This window comes from Helicoverpa armigera, chromosome 30 (assembly GCF_030705265.1).
Source record: "Helicoverpa armigera isolate CAAS_96S chromosome 30, ASM3070526v1, whole genome shotgun sequence".
In the NCBI taxonomy this organism is placed as follows: domain Eukaryota; kingdom Metazoa; phylum Arthropoda; class Insecta; order Lepidoptera; family Noctuidae; genus Helicoverpa; species Helicoverpa armigera.
Genome location: NC_087149.1, coordinates 5,000,726 through 5,024,202, shown reverse-complemented (window position 1 = coordinate 5,024,202; position 23,477 = coordinate 5,000,726). Strand labels below are relative to the sequence as shown.

Here is a 23,477-nt window from a genome sequence, read left to right as displayed (position 1 = left end):
CGGCTAGTTAAATCCTATTAGGTCAACAGTGTGTAAATACAATTAATGCAAATCAGATCAAATAGGCAGTCGCTTCACGTGGCACAACTGAAAGCTGACCACAATATAGTTCATCATCATCATCTCAGGCATAGGACGTCCACTGTTGAACATAGGCCTCCTCCTTAGATCTCCATAGATACCTGTTGGAGGCGACCTGCATCCAGCGTCGAAATATATAGATATTTAGGCAACATAGTTGGGAATTCAAATTCCAAATCATTTATTCAAACTTGGCTGCAAAACAGCACTTTTTGAACGACAAAATTTACAAAAGACAGCCCCAAAACGCCCACCCTTCAACACTTCCTATGTGTTTTTGCTGGGAAGAAGAAGTGGTGGAACAAACTCTCCAGCAACACATGTCTGTCTGTAGGTTACAAGAACTTTTCAACAATGTTTAAATATAAAAATTGGTATACAATTATTGGTATATTGCAGTATACGGTAGGTACACAATACTGACATAAAAAAATTAATAGTTGAAAAACTAAAAACACGCTAGTCATGTATTGTCATCAGAACTCAGAGCGTGTGCAAAATTTCATCCTAATCGAAGACCGGGAAGTGGGTCAAGTTAAGATTCCAAGATTTTCTTACATAGTTAGTTACAAGTGAAGCTAATATAAGCGTGTTAATAAGGTAAAAATAATTTAAATAAAATCACTACATGCTAGTAAGCACTCACCTTACATAGGGAAAAGACTAGTCAGATGATGAAGGGATTTCTAACCCGACTCAAACACACAAACACACAAAAATCGCTTACAAAACTTAATTTAAAGTTCGATATTACACAAACACGACTCAAGTACCTTTCCCCACAAAGCACGCTCACGCTTGGCTGTCTGCCAGTCTGTCACTGGTAATATAACAGGGGCTTTCCTGTCCATTCGTCTAGATCATGGTCTTACAGGGATTGATAGAGACATGCAGATATATTTGAAGACAGACGCATTGCCAAATGGAAGCCGTTAGAAGGATTTGAGAAAGCTGGGACTTGTCAGAGCTAAGGTTGCCTTCCATGTACCGTCAACTTCAGGTCAGTGGTAACAGTTTTATAGGAAAATCGTACTTATTACTATTGAGTTAAGGTGCATGACAGTTATCACTGATGTGCAGTCTACTGTACTACGCGCTTTTCGAAGATAAGTCAGCCAAAATTGAGAGGTGTCTGAGAGTTAAAGCCCAAGCTGCGAGATTGTTCGCGTGAGTTGCCGCGGCGCTGGTACATAAAGTGCTTCAGAAGGAATATGGTGGGTTTTAGTCAGTAAGAGTCTGACACTCCCTCGCGCTGCACCCACAGCGGGAGAGGTCATTTGATGATGTCCCATGTGTAACTTATTTTTATGGATCGCAAACTAATGCCTGATGTCTATGGTGGATAAAACGCGATTGCCGTACAAGGGTCCTGGGTTTGATATCTGCCATTGAGTTGACGAGACCTACACCCTGATAATAAAATCATCCAGCTAAAAGATCACCGTAATTTTGTCAATATTAAAATATTGTCGTTTTATTAATACAGGGTGTGTCGTTCCTAATCACATTAAATCCTATCACATATACTTTATGATATTCTATGGCGAATTGTAAAAAAAACATAACCTAATCCATTCAGTGGTTTGGCCACAGGAGTCAGTTTTCGTTTTTGTAATTTACAACATCATGTGTAAAGCAGAGATAAAGTTAGGAGTAAGTATCGAATGTTTTGATCAGTTGATAGCTGGCAGTTTTCAAGGGAAACAGTTGTTTGTAATGACTCTTATGTGGTGTTCTAATTCTCGCACATTTTTATTCTATTTACTTTGTCTAAAAAAATTTTTTTTTACGTATTTAATTTTATCGACATACATTAACCAGTATATTAATGTATTTAATTTAATGTGATTAGGTACGACACACCCGATATAATCACATAACACTTTGTAATTATATATACGCGTAAAAACTCCTTGGTGCACTGTTTATAATCTGTGACATATTAACATAATGGCGGTTGAAAGATGAAAGATGGCGACGGTGCATAGAAAATCGATTCTGCGAACGGATGTTCGGATTTGCGGAAATAGTAAAGATTTAATGTTAATATTTTACTGGAATTTATAAGTTTATGTGTGTAGATTTGTTGTGAAGATATGACTTTGATTTCGGGGTGTTATTTTTTATTCCGTTTTTAAATGTCATGAAAATTTTGAATGTCACATAGCTACACGAAAATTTTTATTATAGTTTGTAATTAAATTGCACAACATTAGGAATTGTGTAAAATTATTGACAGTAATACGGAACATTGACCAGTGATTTTTAGCACAATATTTTTATCAATTTAATTGATCGTTTAGTGGCACCTTACACACCATGATACCACCATGCAGTGGGTTCTCTAATTTTCATAATGATTACCTATCTACTAAGAAAATCGACCAAGAAAAATATAGTCAAACTCTGCTTGCTTATTTAAAAAACTAATAAAAAACTTATAAAACCTACTTACTTACCAGTATGAAAATAAAATCTACTTACTTTATATCATTCCAAGTTTTTGGTTCACAAATCAAGTGTTACATATAGGAAATCTTACAATTTGCCACAATAAGTACCTATTAAAATTTAAACCATAGACAACAAAACGACCATCGGAAACTATCAAAACTGCATCATCAAGAATACGAACTGGCCTAATTTGAAAAGTTTTCGCTCGAAAACTTTCAGACCAATAATTTCAGAATCGTTCCCCGTCAGAAGTTCAGACGCCAATGAATTTAGCTGCACTACAAATTGCCAATGGCTGGGGAATATTAAATTGTGAAAAGTTTTCGATTGGAAACTGAAAATAGAATTGCAGAATTATTGAGAGTTCTATAAAAATGGATATATTTATAGGTTTTCAGCTATTCGAGATGACACTGCACTTTTCGCACATGGATAAAAAGTAGTATGTATGCCTGTATGATATTCTGATGTGTATTTTACATTACTGTCAGGATTTATTAATCCATCTAGTAATTTATTTAAGTGTAAACGAGTTATAAATATAGGTACATATAGATCTACGTTCGTGTTTTTTACAAACTCGTAGTATATAAGTAATATTGTAGTATAATAGGTATAGTAGTATACGTTGGAAAAACATAAATGCTACTTTTAATCCATATAGCAAGTTAGTACCCTTGGGACGCGGGTGGAACCGCGGGCAGGCGTGAGTAGGTTATATCCATCGATATATATGTACTACGTACTAGATAGAACGTTCCGAACAAAAAGCTTACCACACTGAACTGCACTGCAGACTATGCAGTGCCCAAAATGGCAAATCAGAGCGATTTTGACACCTGCGTCAGATGGATGTCTATGAAACGACAACTATAAAATAGAAAATACATATCAAGGTATAAACTTACACATATAAACTATTCGAGAGTCAAGTTAGTAAAATTACACGCTGTTCATGCTATTACAACGCTTGTATATCATACTTTTCATTTATAATTCAATTTTACAAATATGCGTTAATTTGTTCCCGCCCGCCATCTTGAATTATGGATTAAGAAAATCGTGCAGAAACAGATGTGCCATAAAACTAGCAGTAGGTAAAATATCAATGAAAACAGACTTCACTTTGTCATGGTATGTTCTTACTTTCAAGAAAAAATAATTAAATTCGCGAAAATGTGTGATAGCCCTCTTAAGAAAAAAAACATCGAAATTAATATTAAAAACCCTAAAAATAAGTTCCTGGTTTTAATATATTACATGATTTTGCATTCAATTAGATATAAATAAACTTTTTGATATATTACATGATTTTGAATTCACTTACATATAAACTTTTTGAGTAATGAAAAATGTAGGCAAAATACGAGCGACACTTCTGCAATTATTAACATCAATGAGGATGACTACATGTCACAATACGTCAACGAGATGTCAACAGACGACGTAAGCGGGTAAATTATTTGTATGGATGTTCTTGTCTATCGCTAGAATATATGTCAATGGTTATATCATATATTTTATCCAGGTACGCCAGGAGGTAAGTAGGTAACTCTAACTGAAACCGCGAGAAACAGCCATTAAAACTATAGTTTTCTCAATAGAAAGGTTGTTGAACCTATCCAGAATTTATATATGACCAAGAACTTAAGAAATTCCCAATCTATCCAAACCAAGAAACGCCATCGTTTTAATTTCACAAAATGGAATTCCATCCAATGCTGGAATGATTCCAAACTCTTGGAACTCTTCGGTAGTTTTATTACGTACCTATGAATACGATTCGACAGTTTATGGGTACCATAAATATTGTTCGTACGTTTAGAGCAGGAACTACCGATTTAAGGTTCCTCATCTTGCCAAAATGGCTTTGATTTAAGACTGTTGAATTTGCGAGTTTGTACTTCAAACTTTAAATATTTATTGCGATCATGAGTATTACATAGGTTGTTGTGTAGGCAATTTTAATATATAATTGCTTACAAACTAGTTAATCTTAGGTACAACCTATATATTTACTTATATTATTATATTCGTCAGGTCAGGCAAGTACCAATGCAACTTTTTCAAGTTTGTATGTACTTTCTAAGTACATCTTAGACACCAATGACTGTGTTTCGGATGGCACGTTAAACGTTAGGTCCTGGCTGTCATTGAACATCCTTGGCAGTCGTTATGGGTAGTCAGAAGCCAGTAAGTCTGACACCAGTCTAACCAAGGGGTATCGGGTTACCCGGGTAACTGGGTTGAGGGGGTCAGATAGGCAGTCGCTCCTTGTAAAGCACTGGTACTCGGCTGAGTTCGGTTAGACTGGAAGCCGACCCTAACATAGTTGGGAAAAGGCTCGGGAGATGATGATGACGGGCAGTAGTTCCAACGGGACGCGGGTGAAACCGCGGGGAAGCAGCTAGTATGTCCTAAAAACACAGACTTTGTCAAAATATCTGACCCTGTCATGTTAATTTTAAGCAAAATTTACCAAAATTACTACAGTGTTCAGTTTAATTACACGGCCTAAGAGTTTCCAAGAATTAAGTCCAGAATGTCCCAAAATGAAAAAGCCAGAAGGGTACAACGTAATTTTTTGAAGAATCTCCAAGCATTTTTATTTTTGTACAAAGATTTTTGGGAGACCTAAAATGGTTGGACTGATTATGTTGACTTTTTTCATCATCATCATCTTCCTAGCTTTTTCTCATTATGGTATTGTTAATAACCAGATTCTAGTTTATTCTTTATTGCTCACATAAACACATTCTGACAAACAGGTAACAGAGAGATTTATGCACAATGGCGAGCTTAACCCAGGGTTGGGTTCTCTTACAGCCAACCTTAGAGTGAAAGAGTGATTTGATGGGGTAGGGCAAATTCAATATATCAAATACAATGTGCAATGCAAATTTATGCATATGCTCTTTCTTCCTTTTACTGTTTCTTCTTCTTATTTTTTTTTTCCATTATTACTTATTTATTCTTATAATACATGGTTGCCCTATAAAATAAATGATTAGTTTTGCTTACGTATGGTATTTGACATTAGATTCATAGAGTAAACGTCAAAAGTACATAACATGTATAATAAATAGTATTAAATAGTCTTGTTTCTTATAGTTCTTGTTTATAAGAATCATTTAAAAAAGAAAAGTAAAAAAATGGATAGCTACCCTTAATTTTTTAAGTCTTAGGACTCATAAAATCCTTGTAGCGTAAATGTAGAATGTGTTAACTACATACCCTACTTTACACTTATAACCAAGAGTCAACACATAAACAGTTAACTTCATACGAAGCGTGTTTGTTATTCCCGTAAAAACGTCCCTATAATAACAAATTGGAGCACCCTGTATAAAAGGGGATGAAAACACGCTGTATCTACGATCAAAACAAGGATATTAGAGCGTGTATTGTATGAGGGGGTAAGAGTATGAAAACTGTGGAGTTGTGTTCAACTAAATATTTAAAGTTTGTAAAAAAAATTGTTGGCGCCCAACGCGGGACTGTTGGCGCCCAAACTGGGACTATTGGCTCCAATATTCAACTATAATTAAGATGTTTGATGCTTGGAAACAGTACAGTTTTCATTTAAGTATCTATATTGGAATTAGAAGAATTAATTATAAAATCAATATAATAGAATTATTTAAGGTAAGAAACCCATAATAACGAAAGATTACAGAAAAAGATACAAAGAAACCTTTACAGAATTACAATATTAAGTTATATTTCATTAAATACGATTTTATTTTAATTATTTTTATAAGTTTAGTCGGTATTAAAATTCAGGTTTTTCATAAAAAAAATATGTCAATCAACTTCGAACAATTGAAAGTCTATAGCGTCTGTTATGATGAGTCAAAAATAAATTGTCAAAACTTAAAACAAAATTCTAAAAATAAAACATGACTGCCACTCCACAGTTTTCGTATTCTAACCGTACTTTTACGTCCAAAGTTGGGAGCCAACGATTGCTTTTGCTGTCGTTACATCGACATAACAGAAATAATATATCTTCTATTATGTTTTCTCTTCTTTTCCGAATTACTCTGTTCGTCTGAGTTTAGATAAAATAGGAGTTTGCGGCGCCCTATTTAAATCAATGATCAGTTTTACAATATTTTTAGCAAACCAACTTACATTCGAAATTTTAACGTAAGTTTGTAAAATGGCGTAATTTTATACAATTAATAATGAAGAGAAAACATCTTTTTCTTTATACCCTTAAGGCTCCGAAACTATTGAACCGATTTGAAAAATTAATTCACTGTTGGAAAGCTACACTCTTCCCGAGTAACATAGGCTATATTTCATCCCGGTACGGGTTGTAGTTGTTAGGAATTTATAGTCTATGACATTTAAAAAATGTAGGGTTGTTAGTCTATGAAAAAGAATGACTGTGGTGTGATTTGTCATGATGTAAAAACCAGTGAGAACAATGTTATAATTCCCAACAAAATGTGAGTGTATTTCTTTAACTATTAATAAAGATATTCAAGAAGACCAGAAGTTTGAATACCTACAATAGGTTATGGGCCCAGAACGCCCGAGAAGAAAAAATTAAAAACCGGGATTGGGTAATGAAAAACCCAACATGAAAAACAAGTGAAAAAAACTAAAAAACAGTAATAACAAGGAAGAAAATAAAAAACGGTGAAAAACTAAAAAATGGAAAAACCTGAGATAATACAGATAGAAAAATTAAAAGATGCGGAAACATTTTTATTGTGGAAATTTGAATTCAATATACACTTAAAAGCGGCAAATCTTGCAAAAACAATTGCGCAAATAAAAGAAGATGACAAGAAAAGTGACTTCAGTATCAAAGATGCTCAGGTGCAAAGAATTATCATAAGCAGTATTGATAAGAAACTAAAAGGTCACATAATTAATTGCAACAGTGCACGTGAAATGTACGTAAAATTATGTGAAATATTCGAAGGTTCTGAGCAAAGAAACAAAGATGCCCTATTACAAGAGTTTTTCACATATAAGAAACAGGACAGTCAATCGCTTTCCCAATTAATAAGCGAAATAGAAAATTTACAATTTCGTATAAATCAGCTAGGAACAAAATAGATGATGAAATGGTCATATCAAAATACTAAGCTGTTTACCAAATAATTTAAACTATTTTATAACTTCTTGGGAATGCATGGCAGACGATAAAAAACCCTTCAAAATTTAACAAACAGACTTCTGGCTGAAGAAAATCGAATGTTGAAAGCAAAAGAAAGTGACAAGCAGCTAGCATTTCAAGCTACATCTTCATCTACATCTAAGAAAAAGTTTAATACAATAAAATGTTTCAAATGTAACAAAACAGGGCACATGAAGAAAGACTGTAGAGCCTGTAGTATCTGCAAAAGGGACAACCATGAAGATAAAGACTGTAAGTTTAAGAATAAACAGTGCTCAATCTGTAAAAATTTAATCACAAAGAAGAAAATTGTTTTTCAAAATAAGAATAAGAATGAGAATGAAGAAAAAGTAACAAAAGAATAGAAAAGGCATTTTTTACAAACGGTGAAATTCAAGAACCAAAACAGAAAGAATTTGTTGTAGATTCTGGATGTACTGCACACATGACCAAAAATTTAGACATACTAAAATTTTTTGAATGTAAACCATCATCTGTTTTGACTGCAAATGAAGAAACAATAGAGGTGAAAGGGACTGGTAAAGTCATTGGCAATAAATGCACTCTTAATAATACCCTGCTTGTTCCTGACTTATCACAAAATTTATTATCGGTTAATGCAGTTACAAACAATCAAGGAGTGGTTATATTTACCAAAGATAATGTAAAAATATATAAGGAGTCAGAATTAATATTAACAGGAAAAAAGAAAACGGTTTATATAAAATTAATTTGGATGATAATAATATGCAAGAAAAAACACTGTTAATGAAAGAAAATGGCACTGCCTTAGAATGGCATCAAAGACTTGGACATCCAGGAAAGAAAATACTAGATATATTACCAGATGTGGCAGATGGAATAAAAATAAATGGATTAAGGCAAATAGACGAATGTGAAATCTGTACACAAGCTAAACAAACAAGACTCCCATTTAACACAGTAAGAAACAGAGCCAGTAGACCACTTCAATTATTACATACTGATGTATGTGGACCGTTCGAAAACAAAACGTATGATGGCTATAGTTATGTTTTAACCGTCATGGATGATTATACTCATTTTACAAAAATATACTTGCTTAAATATAAAAATGAAGTTAAAGAAAATTTAAAACATTATATAGAAGAAACAGAAAGAGAGAGAACAGAAAAGGTATCTACCATAAGATGCGATAATGGAGGTGAATACACAAGCAATGATTTTAAAAATGGTGTACTGAAAAGGGAATAAAACTAGATTATACAGTACCATATTCACCACAACTAAATGGTAAAGCAGAAAGACTAAATCGAACATTATTAGATAAAACCAGAGCATTACTATTTGATTCAGGGTTAGATAAAGAAATGTGGGGTGAAGCTGTATACTGTTCTACTTATATTATAAATAGATTACCAAGTGAATCATTGAAGAATAAGACACCTTATGAGATGTGGCATGGTAAAAGGCCTAATATATCTAATATATGCAAGTTTGGTTCAATAGTATATGCTAAACAATTACATTCAAATATTAAGAAACTAGATCCAAGAAGCAAAAAGTTAATCATGATTGGATATACTAATAATGGATATAGATTGTGGAATAAAGAAGAAAGAAGAATTGAAATAGCAAGGGATATTGTTATAATTAACAGTAATAAGAAAATTGGAGAAAAATATGAAGAAACAGGAAGTTCGGTGATAACAGAAATAATACCAGGTAATAATGAAGAAGAAATAAATCAAGAAGAAGAAAGTGATGACAGTTATTATGAAATAGAAGAGTTAGAACAACAAAGTAATGTAATAGAAGACAACATTCCAGATATTATTGATGAAGTAGAAAATGATGAAAATAAAGAAAGTAATACTGCAGAGATAGAAACTATAGAAACTATAAATACAAAACGACAACGGAAAACCAGCTACCTGCAAGATTATGTATTACTTACGTATGATGAAGTCATGAAGTCTGCTGAAAAGAATAATTGGGAGAAGGCCATAAATTCGGAGAAGGAATCATTGGAAAGTAACAATACATGGGAAATAGTTGATATAGGAAGAGCAAAAGGACACAAGATATTGTCAAGTAAATGGGTATTTTGTATAAAAGAAAATAGTACTTACAAAGCAAGACTTGTAGCGAGAGGCTTCGAACAGCAAAGCATTGACTATCAAGAAATATATAGTCCAGTAGTAAGTCAATCAGCAATAAAATCATTAATAGCAATTGCTGCTTCAAAGGAATATGAAATGATAACTTTGATGTGAAAACAGCATTTTTGTATGGCGAGTTAAAGGAAGACATATTTATGTATATTCCTGAAGGATATGAAAGACAGCCTAATAAAATTTGTCGTTTAAAGAAAGGACTATATGGGCTAAAACAGGCACCAATGACATGGAATAAAAGATTTACAGAAACTTTAAGGAAACTTGGACTGAGAGCTACAAAGTCAGATCAGTGTGTGTTTTTTAACGAAGACAAAACTATAATATTGGCTATATATGTTGATGACGGTTTGGCCATATCAAAAGACAAGGAAAAGTTATTACAGATCTTGCATCAATTGGAAAAAGAATTTATCTTAAAACATATGAACAACCTCAAAACTATATAGGTTTTGAAATAAAAGATCAGAACAAGGCATTTTGTTGCATCAGCAGAATTATACAGAAAAATTACTTAGAAAATATAATATGTATGATTCCAAAGCTGCAGATACTCCATGCATTGTGGGAAAGGAAAATGAATCTAAGATGGCTACGTCAGATTTTCCATACAGAGAACTAGTTGGTGGATTATTGTACTTGTCAACCAGGTCAAGACCAGATATCAGTCAAGCTGTGAATGAAGCAAGTAAAAGGTAGAAAATCCATCAAGGCAAGACATATTAGCAGTAAAGAAGGTGTTGAAGTACTTGAATGGAACGAGAGATAAAGGGATTTTGTATAATGCTGGGAAAGATATTACAAGATTGCATGCATATTGTGACTCAGATTATGCAGGTTGTACAGAGACCAGACGAAGTACAACAGGGTTCATAATAATGTTGGCAGGTGGACCTATAGCTTGGTGCTCCAAAAGACAGCCGATAGTAAGTCTATCGTCAACTGAAGCGGAATATATAGCAGCAGCAGATTGCGTTAAAGAGTGTTTATACTTAAAGACTTTTATAAGTGAATTAATTGGTAGCAGTATTAAGATTAGTTTGAATATTGATAACCAGAGTGCTATCCAATTGATAAAAACAGGTTCATTCAGCAAGAGATCTAAACATATAGATGTGAGATTTTATTTTATACACGAAAATTATAAGAAAGGATATTTAGATGTTATATATTGTCCTACAAATTATCAGATAGCGGATATGTTGACGAAACCACTATATAAAGAAAAATTTAAATTTCATTGCGATAAAGTTGTTGTGTGAATTATTGAGTGTTATAATTAGAAGTGTTTAAGTTAATGTTTTGAAAACTTGTTTAAGTTAATGTTTTGAAAACTGATGGTGTCTCTGAAGTAATTATAAGGTATTTTTAATTTATGTTCATATATTAAAAATAGGAGAAGGTGTTAGGAATTTATAGTCTATGACATTTAAAAAATGTAGGGTTGTTAGTCTATGAAAAAGAATGACTGTGGTGTGATTTGTCATGATGTAAAAACCAGTGAGAACAATGTTATAATTCCTAACAAAATGTGAGTGTATTTCTTTAACTATTAATAAAGATATTCAAGAAGACCAGAAGTTTGAATACCTACAATAGTAATTCCCTCGGGACGCGGGTGAAACCGTGGGATAATAGCTGGTATGTCACAGATCATCGGGTTGTCGATTTAACTAGGTTGTGGAGATCAGCTGGTTGCTCAGAAGCTGACACCAATTGGGAAAAGGCTAGGCAGATAATGATGTTATGGTTGAATGAGTGAATGGTTTGATTGAATGGGTGAATGATTGAACGAGTAAAAAATTAAAATAAGAAACTGAGTAAATTGAGTGAGTAAACGATTGAGAATAAATGAACGTGTGAATGATTGAATGAAAGACTGTGTAAATGATTGAGTGAATTAATGATTGAATGAGTGATAATAAGTAACTGAAAAATCATTAAGTGAATGTATGATTGAATGGTTATGTGAGTGACTGAGTGAATGATTGAGTGAGTGAATGAGTGAACGATACTCACTCTGAAACTGATGGCGCCGCTGCAGTTGACATCAAAAGCTTTGAACACATAATGGGCGTACAGCGCTGAATCTGAAACAAAACAATTTGTATTGTTTGTGTTGGAAAACAAAAATAATACAAAAAACATTTCAGTTTAAAAAACCGGCCTGTTGAGGATTCGCCTACAAATGGTTATATATGTATATCATTCTGGACAAAAATCTGGTTTGTTGTATGGGATTCTGAACTATTTAATTTATTCTAGTTTTCAATATTTGTTGTTAAAGCTGCAAAAATAATATATAATCTGTAAAAATTTCAACCTAAAACCTTATCCGAATACAAATACTATGCTGAAAACCGCCTCTAAATCGGTTCAGCTAAACGTGACATAATAGGGTATTACATGCATTTTTGAAATATATCTTAAATAAATTCTTTAGTCTTAATATATCTCTAAAAAATTAAATTTTTTTTTTCTCACGTTATGTACGAATATAAATTAACTAGCTTCTGCCCGCGACTTCGTACGCGGATCCTGTCCCTTATGCCAGCGACTACGGGGTCAGCAAAATCAAAGATCTGAATAGTCTGATATTGAATTTTAAGGGACCGAAGAGAAACGTTCTATATACTTAATTTTTGTACTTTAACAGCAAAAGCACAGCAGATTAAACAAAACGCTGAGAACTGAACCGCAATAGACGTGACCATAGGGATAAAAGTAGTGATTCTAATTAGTCCGCATTTGTGTGTGGCAAAAATATTACACAAGTATTATTACGTAAAAAAACATTAAATAGATGACAAAGTCGTGGTGACTTAGTGGAAGACGTGGTGGTTTAGTGGGTAGAGAACCAATCTCTCAAGTATGAGCTGAAGGGTGAGGATACCTCGGTGGACTTTAAACGCAGATTACGCGCTCCCTGTGCTTACCATGAGGCACCTACCCTCCGAGCAGGGCTACTAATCCTGCTCTAGCGACTCCACTCTGGACGGCCAAGCCAAACCAGAGGCGTGAGACCTACCCCGTCATGGTTCTAGCTGGGCTCCTGGAGTTCCACATCAGGTGTAGGTGTGGTTCAATTTTTATAAGTCAACAGAGAGTGCTTATCAGATTGAACAACTTTTTCTAAAACGTCATACCTCTATATGCTATAGTCTAGCTGGGCCCTGGAGTTCCACATCAGGTGTTTTAGATCTTCAATTTGTGTAAGTCAATAGAAAGTGCTTATCAAATTGAACAACTTTTGCTAAAACGTCATACCTGTATATGGTATAGAGAAGCTGGGGTCTTGGGGTTCCACATCAGGTGTTCCAGATCTTAAAATTTATTATCTCAGCTGAAAATGCTCATCACATGAAACAATTTTTGCCATGGCACCATTTTTGTATCTCTTATAGTTTTGTTGGTCTGTTGGAGTTCTGCATCAGGTCTTCAAGTTTCGAAGATAAATTATAGCCTATATGTTGACCAGGCTTAATACTGATACAACAAAGAAAAATCATTGAAATCCGTTCAGTAGTTCGGAAGATTAGCGTGTACAAATCTAAGAAGATGTATACAAACTTTCATCCCCTATTTTATCCCCTTAGGGATGGAATTTATCAAAATCCTTTCTTAAGAGTTGCCTACGCCATAGTAGCTTTATGTATGCAAAGTCTCAGTCCGATCGGTTTAAAATTGACAAAGTTTCATACAAACTTTCATCCCCTATTTTATCCCCTTGGGGGTAGAATTGATCAAAATCCTTTCTTAGCGGATGCCTACGTCATAACATCTACCTGCATGCCAAATTTCAGCCCGATCCGTCCAGTGGTTTCAGCTGTGCGTTGATAGATCACTATGTCAGTCAGTCAGTCAGTCAGTCACCTTTGAGTTTTATATATTTAGATTGTTTTATCATAATTTCAAATTTCGCGCGTATTTCGCGAAAACGCGGCACACAACGGACGCCATGATTGTTTTTTGGTCATGACGTCATTACGTTAGTAAACAAACTACAGCTGTCAGTAATACATATTTTGATATGTATTGAAAATTTTAACTGACACTTTTGTTTACTACCGTAATGACGTCATTAGCATGGCGGCGACATTTCGTAGTGTTCAAAGACAGATAAAAAAACCTATGTAGTGATCTCTACATTTAGTGATAGGATAATTGATAGGAAGTCAAAGGTGATAGAAAATGTCGAGATGTAGGGGAAAAGGTATTGTCAATGAAAACGACCGATTCCGCCGAGTGGCTAATTTGCACTGTTTTATTAATTATAGTGTCGAAACATGATACGATGACTCGTACATCTTGCCCATTTAAAAGAAACAAACAAATAATAAAAAAAATAGGACATAATAACAATAAAGTTGAGGTTAAACATTAATAGTAGGCACTTTGAATCGTTGCGTAGTTATAGGAGAAGTTGATGTCCCTCGATCGATGCTGAACGTGCTGACTGCGTGAGGAATGGTTTCTTCTTCAATAGTCGGCGCAGGGAGGCCCTGTTTACGACGTCTCCAATAGTAAACAGCGCAACATGTAATAATCAGAATTGATGCTAGTAGGATGTAGGTAGCAGCATAGTGATGAATGTCATGAGCATTGATTTGTTCGGAAGATTTTCCCTTTAGCTGATCAATGTCCTTTTGCAACTGATTGTATATCAACTGGTGATCTTCGACAGGGATGGATGAGTCTATATAACTACTGTTGATGATGGTATTCAGTATAGATGTCTTCGGGACTTCCACAATGTCCATTTGCTGATGCATCTTGCTCAAGAATTGGTTGTGTGAACGAATAGTGAAGGTTTCGCCTTTAATCACGCAACCTTGACCTAGCGTTATAACTCCAGTTCCCTTTAAACTATGCACAGCTGTTCCCGTAGCACAGAATATGCGCACCATGCATTTGTCGCAACATGAGTACAACCAGCTGTTTTGCGGGTGTAACTTGATCCACTTGTCGGCTGTGCACGGCGCTACGAGTGATAAGCATGGTGATTCATTTGTAGTGACATCATTTACAATTAGTTTTATGTTGCAGATTGAACTCTTTATTTTTAAGTCATATAGTGGTTCATCCAAGGAGCAGAGAATAGTATCCCTTTGGGTAGAAATGCAAGTTTGTAAATGATGATCCGCCAAAAGGAAAGCAGTGTCTTTCTTGAGGTCGAATGCTATGTATTGATAAGGAGATATGACATAGCGCATCTTTCCTCGCTCCCTTACGGGCACAGTGATAATCTTGTTTAACTCGTATACTTCATTGCTTACGAGAGGAACTCTGACTTCGATGATAAGGTAGTTCTCAATGACTCTCGCGAATACCTTTAGAAGTTTGTAAAGCTGTCTTATATCGTTTATGTCGGTCGGTAATGCGAGGTCTCCATGCAATTGTCCAGATATAATGTTAACTTGATGTTCTAGTTGTTCAGGCGAAAACAAGTGTATGTCTATGTAACCATGACTTATATCCGTGACTGTGTTAAGCAACACATCTTGCATACGTCGCAGGTTTGTCAGGATAATGCTTGCAGCTAAAGACGATGAAATGAGGTAGTTGCTATTTTGATTGTCTAGTCGCACTTGACCAACTTCCCAGGTGACATTTTTAAGTGTGTCCTTAATAAAGCTAACTTGTTTGTTCATTATTTCTTCATTCCGTTTGATGATGTTGTATTCAGATTCAATCACAAGTGTCTGATTTTTTATCAGGGTTTGAAGGTGATTTTCATTGTGAGTGATCGCTTCTATGTCCCTTCTGTATTGATCAGCAAATCTTTCGTCAAGAACTCCAAATAATGAACTTGCCAAGTAGCCAACGCCATTCAAAAGGCCTCTTCGTACTCGTTTGTTTTTATAACGCAGTAAGTTGTTGTAGTGTTCGATTTCGTTGATCTCATGTTGCAGTTGCGTCACGGCACTATCGTGAGGTGTATTTACGTAGCACAATGACTTCACATGAGTGACGTACTGTTTTATCGCCGAGAGCCCTTGCCAATAAGATGTCATGTTGTAATACATGACTAACTTCCACTCGTCCTTGATGTGTCGTAAATCTGATATTTTATCAAAATATAAATTCTGGCTTTCATCGATGGCGGTGATTTTAAAGAGGTTTATATCCTGTTGCATACTTGGTGATAATATTGACATGAATGCAACAAGTGTTAGGAATATAAAGTTACTCATAGATGTCTTCTTGCTGCCGCCAACACGTCGATGCTGTCCTTGGTTCTGGTTACCCTTTGGTATATGTTCTTGATCACGTTGTGAGTCGTTGTGGACAGGCAGCTTAACAAGCTTAGTGATAGGGCGCTTTATGACGTTGTGTTGTGTTTTCACACTTACGACTCGCACAAAGCCGTCTTTCCCGGGGTGAACTTCAGTGATACGTCCAATAGCCCACTTCCCAGGTGGCATGTTGTCTTCTTTAATAACGACAATGTCATCGACCTTCATATTCTCACTAGGTTGTCTCCATTTTGATCTGGATTGTAGGTGTTGGAGGTACGTGTTTGACCACTTTCTCCAAAACTGCTTGTTCATAGTCTGCACAAGGTGCCATCGAGCTGATAAGTTAATGTTATCAGGATCGGTTTGTGGCCTTACTAGCAGTGAGTCACCCACCAGAAAATGTCCAGGTGTGAGAACTTCGTCATCAGGATCTTCAGACAGGGGGCACAATGGTCGGGAGTTCATGCACGCCTCGATTTGGTGTAACAATGTAATGAACTCCTCATATGTCAGCTTTTGGTGTCCCAGGACCCGCTTCAGGTGGAACTTCATGCTCTTTACGGCGCTTTCCCATAACCCGCCAGCGCTGGGCCAGGAAGGCGCATTGAAGTGCCAGGTGACGCCGAGCTCATTGATGCTTTTGATGAATGATGTGTCAATAGTGTCAAGGATTGCTTTGTATTCTTGTCTCAGTGTCTTGTCAGCTCCAACAAAGTTGGTACCGTTGTCCGAGTAAACATGCCGAGGAGTGCCACGGCGAGCGGCCATCCGTCGGAATGCCGCCAGGAACGCAGGTGTACTTAAGTCAGACACCAGCTCAAGATGCACTGCCTTTGTCGCAAGGCAGACGAATACAGCTATGTACCCTTTCGTCGTTTTAACCCCCCGTCCCTTGTTAGCCTTGACCTCTACATGTCCAGTGAAGTCCACTCCTGTATTTGTGAACGGTCGTGAAGGGTTGACTCTCGGTCGGGGTAGGTCCGCCATGATTTGCTTGCTGGTTTCTTGACTGTTTTTTTTTTTTTAGACCTTGCCGTAAAGATAGGCCTCATAAACTGACCGACCAAACCTTAAACCTCATGGCTGAACGACGCTTGCTACAGTTGCAGTCTTCCCACGACGCGAAGTCATATAGGCAGCTCAATAGACGAATATCCAAGTCCTTGCGACACGATCTGCGTCTCTTTAATACGAATCGTGTTAAAGAGACCATACAGCGAAACCAAGGCTCCAAAGTGTTCGCAAAGGACAAGTCTATTGGGCAAAGCCAGATGACTAAGCTGAAACGGGAGGATGGCAGCATAGCGTCGACCAAGGCAGAGGTTTTAGGCGAGATTGAGAGGTTCTATGGACAGTTATACACTTCGGTCGCAAAGCCCGTCAACAGCTTGGCAGGAGATCCAAGAGCCAAGCTGTCCCGACATTATACCGAAGATATCCCGGACATCAGTCTGTACGAGATTAGGATGGCCCTGAAGCAGCTTAAGAACAACAAGGCGCCGGGTGAGGACGGAATCACTTCAGAGCTTCTGAGAGCGGGTGGAACACCGGTACTTAAAGTCCTCCAGAAGCTCTTTAACTCCGTCCTGTCCGAGGGCAAAACGCCTGAAGCATGGAGCAGGGTGGGGTGGTGTTGTTCTTCAAAAAAGGTGACAACTGCCTGTTGAAGAACTACAGACCCATCACACTTCTAAGCCATGTTTATAAGCTGTTTTCAAGGGTTATCACGAACCGTCTCGAACACAGGCTTGATGACTTCCAGCCTCCCGAACAAGCCGGTTTCCGAAGAGGCTTTAGTACCATAGACCACATCCATACGCTGCGGCAAGTTATACAGAAGACCGAGGAGTATAACTTGCCATTATGCTTAGCGTTTGTGGACTATGAGAAAGCCTTCGATTCGGTGGAAACATGGGCGGTACTTGAGTCACTCCAGCGATGCCATATTGACTATCGGTACATCGAGGTGTTGAAGTGTTTGTATAATAACGCCACCATGTCGGTCCGAGTACAGGAGCATAGCACGAAGCCGATTCCATTGAGAAGAGGCGTAAGACAGGGGGACGTTATCTCCCCGAAACTGTTTACCGCCGCAATGGAAGACGCCTTCAAGCTCCTGGAATGGCAAGGACTTGGCATCAACATCAACGGCGAATACATCACTCACCTTCGGTTTGCCGACGACATCGTAGTCATGGCAAAGTCGATGGAGGAACTCAGTATGATGCTCGAGGGCCTCGACCGAGTTTCACAACGGGTGGGCCTGAAAATGAACATGGACAAGACGAAAATTATGTCAAATGTCCATGTTCAGCCCACCCCAGTCTCTGTTGGAAGCTCGGTACTCGAAGTTGTTGACTCATATATCTACCTAGGACAAGTAGTCCAATTAGGTAGGTCCAACTTCGAGAAAGAGGTCAACCGCCGAATCCAACTCGGCTGGGCAGCGTTCGGGAAACTACGCAATGTCTTTTCGTCCGACATACCTCAGTGCCTCAAGACGAAAGTCTTCAACCAATGTGTGTTACCAGTGATGACTTACGGCACCGAAACGTGGTCTCTCACTATCGGCCTCATCTCAAAGCTCAAAGTCGCTCAACGAGCTATGGAGAGGGCTATGCTCGGTGTTTCTCTACGTGATCGAATCCGAAACGAGGAGATCCGTAGACGAACCAAAGTGACCGATATAGCCCACCGGATTAGCAAGTTGAAGTGGCAATGGGCAGGCCATATTGCTCGCAGAGCAGATGGCAGATGGGGCCGAAAAGTGCTGGAGTGGAGACCACGGACTAGCAAGCGCAGCGTAGGACGTCCACCAACGAGGTGGACAGACGACCTTATAAAGGTCGCCGGAAGACGCTGGATGCAGGTCGCTTCCAACAGGTATCTGTGGAGATCAAAGGGGGAGGCCTATGTTCAGCAGTGGACGTCCTATGGCTGAGATGATGATGATGATGATGATTTCTTGACTGAAGCGTCTACACTTGATGCACTGTCGGATGATTTTCTTTACAACGCGAATACCCCCAATAATCCAGAAATTTTGTCGGAGAAATGATAATGTCAATCGGGGTCCGCCGTGTAATGTCGTGATATGTGCTTGGTTTATGATAAGTTCTGTCAGCCGGGTTTTACCCGGTATGATCACAGGATGTTTTGCAGAATGAGCGATGGATGATTGTTCTAGTCTCCCGCCAATCCTCAAGACGCCAGTTTGGTCTAAGTAAGGGTTGAGGCCTGAGATCTTGCTCGAGCTTCGAACGCGACCTTCTTTCTTCAAATGATAAATGTCGTCTGCAAATTCCAGGGATTGAATAGTTTTGATAATAATGTTTTGCCCAGTTTTTAACTCGATTGTTGTCAGAGTGTCAGCATTTTGTGTCGAAGTGCAATTCCGAAGTCGTGCGATGAAACGTGATATCCAGCCCACGATGCGATTTACTCGCGTCAATGAACTATTGTTTTGTAATAATTCAATAATGATATTTTCACTGTGGTGTAAGGCTGCGTTCACATTCGTTGATTTCTTGACTTCGATCAACGGGGTTTCAATTTTGATAGAGGGTGTGTCTTGACAAGAAGTCGGTGAATTAAGCCACAGCGGGCCTGCCCACCACAACTTGTGCTCTTGTAGCGATGTTGCCGATAAACCGCGCGTTGCACAGTCCGCGGCGTTGTCTTCTGATCTCACGTGATGCCACTGAGATGGCGGGATGACTTCGGTGATCTGTCGTACTCGATTAGCTACAAATGCTTTCCACCTAGTGACGTCTCCATTTAGCCAACCCAGCACCACCATTGAGTCTGTCCAGGCATTGACCGTGGATACGGATATAATTTCTGAAATTTTTTTCAACAGTTGTGATAAAAGTAAGGCACCCAATAATTCCAATCTCGGAAGCGATATTTGTTTATTATGTGGGGCCAACTTAGTTTTTGCCATGACTAAGCGCGTTGTGTACTCGCCTTTACTGTCACATGTTGTAATGTACACGGCACATGCGTAGGCCTTTTCTGAGGCGTCGCAAAACCCGTGCAATTGATAAGTTTGTTTGTCACCCAGGTATCTGTCAATCTGAAATCTTTCTATGGTTTTCAGATCTTCTCTCAGGGAATGCCATTCTGTATGTATGTCGGTGGGTAGTTCGTCGTCCCACTGTAAGTTTGATAGCCATGTTTGTTGAAAAATAATTTTTGCCTTAATTGTTAGAGGTGATAACCATCCTAAAGGATCGTAGATCTTTGATATGTCGGACAGAAGTTGTCTCTTAGTGTACTTCTGGTTGTCATTTGTCTTATGGTCAATTTTGTTATGAAAACTGAATGTGTCAGTTGATGGGTTCCACCTGAGTCCCAAGGTTTTACGGGATTCTACATCACGGAACTCGAGAGGAGAGCTGGTTTGATTGGACGGCAAATCGTTAATAATGTCAGGGCTATTACTCGACCATTTACGTAAGTTCATGCCGGCTCCTTGCAGAACTTTGATTAATTGTCGTTGTAGCTCTTTAACCTGGATTTTGTCGTCATTTCCGGCCAGGAGATCATCCATATAAAATGATGATTGTAGTGCAGCAGCAGCAAGAGGATACTCTTCGGAATGATCCAGAGCTATTTGGCGCAATGTCCTCATCGCAAGGAATGGCGCGGCCTTTGTGCCATACGTGACGGTATTTAGGCGATATTCACTAAGGGGTTCATCGGGAATCGACCTCCAGACGATAGTTTGTAGTGCCCTGTCTTGATCTCTGATAATGATCTGCCTAAACATTTTCTCAACGTCTGACGTGATGACATATTTATGAGTTCTCCACAACAGAACAAGTCCCTGAAGGTCCTGCTGCAGGTTAGGACCACATTCCATTAGGTCGTTAAGACTGTATCCAGTTGAAGTCTTGCTTGAGGCGTTAAAAACAGTTCTAAACTTCGTACTTGTAGAGTTCATATTCAAAACGCCGTGATGAGGTAAATAACACGTAGGCATTGACGTCACGTGGCTGCGCGACTCGCTCACGTTACTCATGTGGCCTAGTTGCAAATATTCGTCCATGAAATTGCGGTAAGCAGTTGATAAGGTGTCATTTTTAGACATTCTTTTTTCTAATTGTTTAAACTGCATGATAGCTCTTGACCTTGACGTTCCAAGGAGATTTTCGAATCCCTGCTTCATAGGAAGGGCTACTTGATATCTTCCAGAGTCTAAACGTTGAGTGGTCGTTTGATAGAAATCTTCACAATATTGATCTTGCTCAGACAAGTTTGAGGTGTTGTCTTGTATGCCCTCAACCTCCCAAAACTTAGATAAATCGTCCACTTCATTGATGACCACGTGACAGTTAAACGTTCTAACGTTGCCGGACAGTATCCATCCTAACCTTGTCTGTTGAGCGATGGGAGCCTGCAGTGGCCCCTTGATAAGTCCAGACATGATAATGTCGGAATAGACACTCGCATCCAGTAGTAGATCGATCGGTTTAGATACGTTATAGAGTGGGTCGGCGAGGTTGATGTTTTGTAAATGTGGCCATGATTGTTTGCAGAATGTGTTGTTTGGCAAGGGATTGATGACTCTTGATATGACGAGTGCTTGTGTTGTGAAGCTGTAGTCTTCATATATAGATTGACACTCGATAAAGACGATGCCTTTGCCACTTTTGGTGGTCGTGCCAATCCCCGAGACTGATGCATTAATATGTCGGCGCTGTAGTCCTAATGTCTGAGCTGCATTCTCTGAGATTAGAGATATTTGAGAGCCTTGATCCAAAAGTGCTCTAAGTGTCATAAAGTTGCCGTCAGCGGCCCTTACTCTCAGTGATACGGTTGTCAATAATATCTCTTCGTCATCCGCAGCAACGTGGTTAACACTAGGTGGCTTGTTGCTATGCGGTTTCGGTTGTCGATTGTCATTCGAGGTACTCGTAGAGGGCGAGGAAATAATTGAATTTTGTTGTGACCTAGATTGCAAAATGTCGTCGTGTATTATAGAATTATGATATTCATGGCAATATTTACATCGTTTCGTCGAATTACACGGCTTGCCATTATGCTTATACAAGCAATTTTGACATATGTCATTCTTAGCAATTGACGTCAGGCGTGTTTCCGGGCTCATGTTAAGGAACCGTTTACACTGGTACAAGTCGTGTTTGTCTTCACATAATGCGCACTTTGGTGTGAATGTAACCCCAGCTTGATGAGGCTTGAATAATGGTCTTTTTTGAAAACCAGGCTTGAATGTGGGTTTAGATGAAAACGAAGGCTTTGGTTCGGTGTCTTTCTTTGTCAAGGGTTCGAGCGCAGTAAACTTGCTTTCAATGAATTTCATGAGTTCTTCAAATGACGGAAGCTCGCGAGGAGACTTGCGAGATTGCTTATAATCGGTATAGGTTTCTGGATCTAACTTCTTGCAAATTAAATGCACAATCAGAGGATCCCATGATGTCGTATCGACCCCAAGATTATGGATCGCATGTATACTCTCCATAGTAGTGTCATACAGGCGTTTTAATTCGAATGAAGACTGTCGGTGCACAGAAGGTTGTGATAGGAATATTTCGACCTGATTTGTGAATAGGATTTGGGTGTTGTTATAGCGATGCATGAGCAGATCTCTTGCCGTCTCGTAGTTTTCCGCAGATATGGTAAGATGTTGGATGAGGCGCTCCGCCTCGCCGCGTAGTTTACCCTTTAAATATTGCATTTTCTGTGCATTGCTGATGCCATTATTGTTATGTATGGTCTCGTTAAAGAGATCGATAAATGTTGGCCACTGCCTATAATTCCCAGAAAATACCGGGATGTCGATCTTGGGTGTCGATTGTTGGAGATGTGAAGTTGAACTCAATTTGCGATTTAACTGTCGTTTAATTTTGTTGTACATATTTTCATATGTCATAAACTCGTCTTCGTAGTCGCGATCACTGCCTTCTAAGATGTTGTCGATGCGCATATGTAATTCGTCGATTATACGCCAACGATGCTGAAGGTCCTTTAGTAGGTCTTCAATTTCCCATTTTTCCTCGATGTTATTGATGTCTGGACGTTTTATAACACGAGATAAAGCTCTAAAGTATGTCCTTTGTTGTGAAAGAAGTTCTTCTACGGGGCCGCCTGGGTTGGTGCCGCGGTCTTCACGGGTAAAATTATTGTCGAATGCTTTGCTAGGACCGGCACCGGTGGCAGCAAAAGGCGGTAATAACGGAGGGTAACTCGCGATCATTTTACGCTGTTTCTCGTAGAAGTCCTTAGTTTGTTGGAATATGTTGTTGACGAAATACTCAGAATCGTCTTCCTGAGCCAATAGTTGTCTATGGTTCTGTTCAAACTCACCCCAAAATTGATCTAGGGCGGTAGTGCGTTTGTCGAGGTATTCCTTGGTTTTGCGGTTCGCGCTGTCCTTCGCGAAATTCAGCC

At 38.2% G+C, this 23,477-nt stretch overlaps 2 protein-coding genes across 2 annotated transcripts in view; both read right to left on the bottom strand.

Annotated features, from left to right (window-relative positions):
• Window positions 1–23,477, bottom strand: part of LOC110381572 (Kv channel-interacting protein 1) — a 64,296-nt gene that overhangs the window by 3,649 nt on the left and 37,170 nt on the right. Inside the window, exon 4 of the mRNA XM_064043021.1 lies at window positions 11,845–11,915. Within this exon, the coding sequence (XP_063899091.1) occupies window positions 11,845–11,915 (71 nt within the window). The remainder of the gene's footprint in view (window positions 1–11,844; window positions 11,916–23,477) is intronic.
• Window positions 13,939–17,070, bottom strand: LOC135119161 (uncharacterized). Its single transcript, XM_064043012.1, has one exon. The coding sequence runs from the start codon at window positions 17,049–17,051 to the stop codon at window positions 14,199–14,201; it is 2,853 nt and encodes a 950-aa protein (XP_063899082.1). The 5' UTR covers window positions 17,052–17,070; the 3' UTR covers window positions 13,939–14,198.

Excerpts from the sequence above, each read along its gene's own strand:
- LOC135119161 (XM_064043012.1), bottom strand. The coding sequence starts at position 17,051 with ATGGCGGACCTACCCCGACCGAGAGTCAACCCTTCACGACCGTTCACA.